This window comes from Sesamum indicum, linkage group LG11 (genome assembly GCF_026168435.1).
Source record: "Sesamum indicum cultivar Baizhima isolate 11 linkage group LG11, ASM2616843v1, whole genome shotgun sequence".
Lineage (NCBI taxonomy): Eukaryota > Viridiplantae > Streptophyta > Magnoliopsida > Lamiales > Pedaliaceae > Sesamum > Sesamum indicum.
In genome coordinates this window covers 17,004,923-17,011,349 of record NC_142667.1, presented here as the reverse complement: position 1 = coordinate 17,011,349, position 6,427 = coordinate 17,004,923, and the positions used below count along the sequence as shown (strand labels likewise).

Below are 6,427 nucleotides of genomic sequence, written 5' to 3'. Positions count from 1 at the left end.
TTTTAAGTTTGGGAACAATCATAATTAACTTTATGATAAAATATATGTATTTGCATCCTACATGTAGGATCATCAATGAACCGAGTTATAGTTCCGAGACCTTTTAAAAAAATTTGATTCACTGAGCGCACTTACTTCCCAAATACATGGAACAAAATTTTGACAGACCTAGCAGCAAGAAGGGAAATACGGAAAACGAAAAAGACATTATGTGTGTTAATCTTTCATCTCAAGCTTGGTTCGTTCCTAGGCTCCATAAGCCACAGCAAAAGTGGGACGTTTTCTCGTTTGCATCATTTCCAGTCCGTTTTGTTACCAAAATCATCTCATTAGACAGTCCCTCATCCCTGCATAAGCAGGCGGCTTATACACCTGCAATAGAATCCCAAAACTTTGCATCACAAACAAACTTGTAATACAGATAATAATATCAGGCCAGGAGACGAGGTGAAACTTGGAATCCGTGGTATCAGAACTACTTTATTTACACTCTTCTATGAGCTACAAGCCTACAACAGCTTACGGTGGTGCCCATGCTTGAAGTTAATCCTAAGATTCGTAAATTGGTTATGGTTTTCTCGGTGAAAGCAAAGCGGGATCTCAGATTTATTCCGGTTACATATAGTCAATCATTTTAAAACTGAGGGTCATATTTCCTAAAACCATTTAAAACTTGAGTAAATTACAACAAACTCCCCTAAAATCTATCACAATTACAAATATCTTCTTATTGTTTTAAAAACTATAAATACCTATAAAATTAACAGTAATATAATAAATACCCCCTCGTGGCAGCCCATTAGAAGGACATATTTGTTAAACGATCGTTTATTTCAAGAGGATAGTTCTAATTTTTCAAACAATGAGGAGTTTATGGGAGTCCGTTGTAATCTACCCTTAAACTTCATATTAGCACCAATGAAAATAATTTCTGCGTTTATGTTGCCATTAAATGACCCTTAAAAGTTAAAATCATGTACGGATTGTTAAGAGAAATAACCTGCTAATTAGACAAGGTGTTTAATCAACTCATGCAACTCACTGAACTAACTGTAAATTCGTAGAGAGTATGAAGTAACTAGTATAAGGAATGAAGTAAGTATTCAGCAAAGACAGAGGGGCCACAATACTACGGAAAATAATAATAACCCAAATCTAGGTTGAAGAAAAAGAAAATTAATGTTCCTTAAAACCTGATTCAACTTGCTTATCTACAAATATATCAAGAATGAATGTGAAATTAGTCCATACAGCTTCTGACAGTGGCCCTTGGCTGCTTTCTAGAACTTCTCCTGCCAATTGTCAAATCATCCAGTTCCAACTTGCCCCCTGGTATCCCCTCACCAAACCCTACTTCTTTTGCATGCTCAAATGCAACTTGCATATTAAAAATGGCAGTGTCATTGAAACTTAAAACATTTTGCAGAGGGATGGACCTTAGACCTCATGAAAAGATCATTCAACTTTAGCAACACCTCCGGCAGGCATGTTGGTCTCCGCTACAGTCTCCTTCACAAACCTAAAATTTGCAATAGAATGATCAACTCTGACCATATACCGGATAACAAGTCGAAAAGCCTCAGTTCTTAACAATCTAATAATAACTGGTCAAAACTGTAGCACAACTAGCTACATGATTGGAGTACGACTGTATGAGCCATGTTGGATGGAAAGATACCTTGCCAATTTATCTTGAGATGATTGTAGAACATAGATTGCGAGAACGAAAGACAACATCAGTCCTGGTTGAGGACCAATTGAACAGATATTAGAAATACGACACAGAATGATTCAAAGATATATGAATTCCAAAATGACACAAACAAATACAACTGCAAATGCTCAGCGTCACAATTAATAGAAGGCTGTACATCAAAGCAATTAACAAGGAAAGACTCTGCAATAAAATACAAATAGCACATCAAATCCATACTTTTAAGTATAAGTATCTTGTCAGTTGATCATTTATTTCAAACGGAAAGCCATTTACCTGATCCAAAGAGAACATAAAATCCAGAAGCCACATCGATCTCTGACTGCTCTTCCCTGTTAATCAGAACAATATATTCAGCAAATTGTGCAACCATCATATTAACTAGAAATAAATCACGATACTGGATACAAATATGATAAAGATTCACTTCTATAAACCAAAATCAATGATTTCTGGAAATGTATATATAGCCATTTTGCTCTATCAAAGAGCTGCTCGGCTTGTTAGTTGAGTAGCTACTTGTTATTTGGTATCATTGCACACCAATCACACATGCAAAACAGATACAAACAGATGCAACCTACAAATTAGTCAATTAACAGATGCGAAACAATGCCATCCTAACAGAGGTTTATCCACAATAAATTGATATTAACAACACAGAAAACCCACCAAACTATGTCCACAAAACCTAATTTCATAAGCAACCAAGATGTAGTTGCAGGCATGTGAAGGAGTGGCAATTGGACCCGAACCCAGACAACCCTGCCCCGGACCCATCCCAAATGGGTTGGGATCAGGTTTAAAAATGGAAATCGGGATGGGTAGCAGGTCCTAAAAAAATACGGCGTCTGGTCCGGCAGATTAATTTAATCTTTTTTTTTTATGTAAATATTTTCCCCCAACGCTAGTTGTCTTCTCTCTTTTCTCTCGATTTCTCCTGTCTTGTCTCTCTGATCTCTCTCTCCAGTCTTCAATCTTTGTTTTATCTTCTCTCTTTCTCATATCTTCTCTCTTCTCGAGTCTTCTCTATTTGTTCTATCTTCTCTCTTCTCACTCAATTCCTATCTAGTCTTCTCTCTCTCTTTTCTCCTCTCTCAAATTCGCATTCCCCTCGCTGCTCGTCCTGCCCCTCACCATCTCCATTCGCCGTCACCCTGCCCCTCACCGTTGCCACCTCTCTCTCTCTCTCCCCCGCCCCCCTCTTTTCCTATCTATTTGGCATAAAAAGTATATGAAATGATCCGGTTAAACCCGTCCCGGTGGGTTTTGTAGTGGGGCGGGCCGAGGCAGGTAACAGGTGTGGCCTGAAGCTGGAGAGGCCAGGTCCCTGAACCGCCCCGTTCCCACCCCTAGACATCTGGTGCTTGCCAGGTTCTAATGTTACATCTGATCTACCTAGCGGATTCATCCATAATAGTCAGAGGACATAAACAGAAACTTACCATGTGTATCTGACAAGAATATGTTTTGGCCATTGTTGCTGATCCCAAAATTGGTTACGGATGTCTGGATGAAGTTCCACATCTGATAAGCAGTAGAATGAACGAGAAATTTCAGCCTGTTGCTCTTGAAAGTATGATTACCCATAGATTAATAGAAAATCACAAACACTAGCAAGTTTACTGTGTCATGAAGAATAAAAGAAGACAACAGAAATACAGGTCAAATGATGCGACAACAGAATCTCTAATAGAAAACAAAGATGCAAGACCGGAAAAGCATAATAAATGCCAAGCAGACACTTTCGTGAAAGGCCGTGTGTTGGTGTAAAACATAAATGCTCCTGGGATGCATCTAATACCCCTGATTGTGGCAATATCTCACAGACTCACACGCGCAGATACCTGCATCTACATTGAGCACTTCAACAAAAAATAATTATATGATTTTAGAAGGAATTGCATGCTCCTTGGTTCATATTGGTTTATAAGAAAATAGAAAAGCATTGTCCATTGGAGAAAGTTGTATTTATCACTGAATAAAGAGTTCACATAAAGAATCTACAAAGAATTATCAAATATAAATAAATTATCCTCTAAATTCAGCATACTTAGACGTATATAAACTATTGAACTCCAGTCTTCTGCTTAAACTAGTATGTAGCTAAGAAACTTTCACAAAGTCAGAAGCCAGTATTGTCAAACATAAGAGAAAATATAACACAGTCAAAGAGATGAGGCAAAAATGTCAAATTTTTTACAAGGATTCTCTGTTGGTAGATGAATCATAGAAGCGAACGCATATTTGCATACATACAAGACAAAAAGATAAATCTCCAAGGGGAAAGCTTCAAAGATTTATAGTTCAGGAATGAAGATATCTATGTCATAAAGAATAACGTACAGCTATTAGGCATATCTACAACTTTTGCAGTGACACCAAGCAAATCAGCCCCCGAGTACCTCTGGAAAAGAAATGTGAAACTTCATCAGCATAGAAAACTAAAATATTGATAAATAAATGTTACTATACAGAGACATGGCATTTCTGTGCTGTAACTAAGCATAACAAGTCCAAAGATCTGAGGCTTCAGAAGACAAAGAACTAGAGTCATGGAACCAAATATTATGCAAAGAACAGTCACACTTAAACCAAGCACTCCAACTCCATCTTGCAGCCCCTAGTTCACCCCACTAAAAAACCATACAAAGAGGATGAGTTCCAAATTTAACATCATATGAGAACATCTCTATCAAAACCAGGCCTTACCAGATTCATCTCAATCATTGGCACCTCTGAACTCTTCCGGTTTATAACAAAAAGCCATGGAACGTAAAATTTTTCTCGTCCAACTTGAAATGATCTGCACCTCAGTGATTTTTGGCATAAGTATCATGATTGATACACGTAGGCGTAAAGATTTTCACTAACTTGTGATGAAATAATCAACAAGAAAAGAAGTTATATAATATACAAATAAGGGCATGATCTACAGGCAAATGATTGGAAAACTAATGTGCGGGGGGAAGCTTGACTATCTACCGAGGAATTCTTAGTGTAAGCTAAGAAAACATAATTACTACACTGGCTAGCAACTTGCCCCTAAAAGAAGTTCCTTTTACCACTCTAGAGAATAAGTGTAAAATAGATGGCTTCAAACGATTTGATGACTTCTATTATAACCATTCTAAAACTATGAGAGAGAACTCGAGCCATACATCTTGTACGGATCAGCTCCAGTATATCCAGTGGGTTTCGGTATCGGAATCAACGCCTGGACACCAAAAAGAAGCAGCTATTAACATTCCAAACAAATAATTCCTAATATCAAAGAAAGCCCTAAATAAATTGACCTCACGATTAACAGCGAAGATTGGGCAATGCCTGCCGATCATATCATGCCAAATGGTTCTCGTCTGTATGTTTTCCAAAAATTTTAACAAAAGAGCAAAAAAAGAAGGATCAAATAATAATTCAATATATTAATTCACACCAAAATCGTATGGTATATACGAGGGAGAGGATTACAGCGTGGTATTGGCCCATGCGGCTCATCGGAACGATGTCTCCGGGTCGATAAGCGAGTGAAGTGGGAATCACGGAAGTCAGTAAAAGCAGAAGCAACGCCACCATTTGAGTGGTAGCTCTGTAATTTACCTCCATAGTTTCCTCAGTCGCCGATGGATAGTAGTTAGGAGAAGATTTGGGAATTGACCAGGATTTTAAATTGAGTTTTGCGTCAGAGTGAGTGAGTGCTAGGGTTTTTAATAATACAAGAGCAAAATCCCTAAAGTCAGAGCCAAAACCCTGTGAAATCTCCTTATTGCCCCTCGCGTTTCAGTTGAAGAATATGAATATTTTCAGTGATCCGAATCCAAATCCACTATTATTCCTTTGGTACAGAATCTACGCTCTTCTTTTGATTTCCCATTAATTCATTTAAATTTCATAATAAAAACACTCAACTCAACTTTGGCATCACATACAAGTCATGGATGCCCATTTGCATCACCATTCACTCAGGCATCACTTGATATAACCACTTTTAACAAATATCCTCCATATCTTTCTCTATTCAAAAACCTACTTTTGCACCTCTTCTTGCTTATATTAAATTTTCAAGCAATGCTACAATAAATTTTTCGAATATCTTAGTATTTATATGTGTATTTATTCACTATTTATAAAAAAAATAGGTGTAAATTTACAATTGTTAGTTTTAGAGACGAACATAAATCATATACAAAGATTTCAAGCATAAAAACAAGTGCAACTATAGATTGTAACAACATGAGTGGAGTTGTTTTGTTTATTTATCTTGAAAAAGCATTGCGTTGGTATTCAGTAATAGCTATTTAATTTCAGGGTAATTACATAAAAAACACAAGGAATAAAGGCAAAACCCCACCTACATATTTTGCTGCACACATTCAAACAAAAAGGCTATAATATTTGTTTTCCTCTTCTTTTGACAGGTAAAGATGAAAACAAAAACTGCTTACAGCAGAGTCACCAAATACTCCCCAATTTCACATCATTTATTATTATTCATCTTTTTTATCCTTGAGCAGGAATATCCATCAACCCCCAAAATAAAATACAAAAAAAGTTAGGATAAACATGGGAAAAGAAAAAAAACAAAAAAAAAAGTGCTTGAAGGAGGGAATATTAATATATTATATTATATTATTATACGTATGGTATGGTAGGTGAAAAGATTGGAGCCTTTGAACTAGGGTTAGTAACAGTAATTTAGAATAGCTTGAAAAA

General features: G+C 36.7%; 1 protein-coding gene across 3 annotated transcripts; it reads right to left on the bottom strand.

Moving 5' to 3' along the window:
• On the bottom strand, window positions 1-5,406 carry NPU (ATP-dependent helicase/deoxyribonuclease subunit B). 3 transcript variants are annotated; one of them, XM_011096825.3, is made up of 10 exons: window positions 5,186-5,406; window positions 5,011-5,073; window positions 4,876-4,931; window positions 4,427-4,520; window positions 4,061-4,121; window positions 3,160-3,241; window positions 1,991-2,046; window positions 1,679-1,742; window positions 1,444-1,519; window positions 1-372 (listed from the first exon to the last, which is right to left on the bottom strand). In XM_011096825.3, the coding sequence occupies exons 1-9, from the start codon at window positions 5,318-5,320 to the stop codon at window positions 1,456-1,458; spliced, it is 675 nt and encodes a 224-aa protein (XP_011095127.1). In that variant the 5' UTR covers window positions 5,321-5,406; the 3' UTR covers window positions 1-372; window positions 1,444-1,455. The 3 variants fall into 3 exon arrangements, with proteins under 3 accessions (XP_011095127.1, XP_020553779.1, XP_011095125.1); XM_020698120.2 differs by lacking the exon at window positions 1-372 and adding an exon at window positions 1,058-1,359; XM_011096823.3 differs by lacking the exon at window positions 1-372 and having other exon boundaries at window positions 1,058-1,519.
• Window positions 5,407-6,427: the final 1,021 nt, after the last annotated feature.

What these genes read in the sequence shown, in the direction of transcription:
- NPU (XM_011096825.3), bottom strand. Translation starts at nt 5,320, where the DNA reads ATGGAGGTAAATTACAGAGCTACCACTCAAATGGTGGCGTTGCTTCTG. An exon ending in ATTCTTGTCAGATACACATG is followed by an intron (nt 2,047 to 3,159) that starts GTAAGTTTCTGT and finishes TCTGATTAACAG; the next exon opens with GGAAGAGCAGTCAGAGATCG. An exon ending in TCTCAAGATAAATTGGCAAG is followed by an intron (nt 1,520 to 1,678) that starts GTATCTTTCCAT and finishes TGCAAATTTTAG; the next exon opens with GTTTGTGAAGGAGACTGTAG.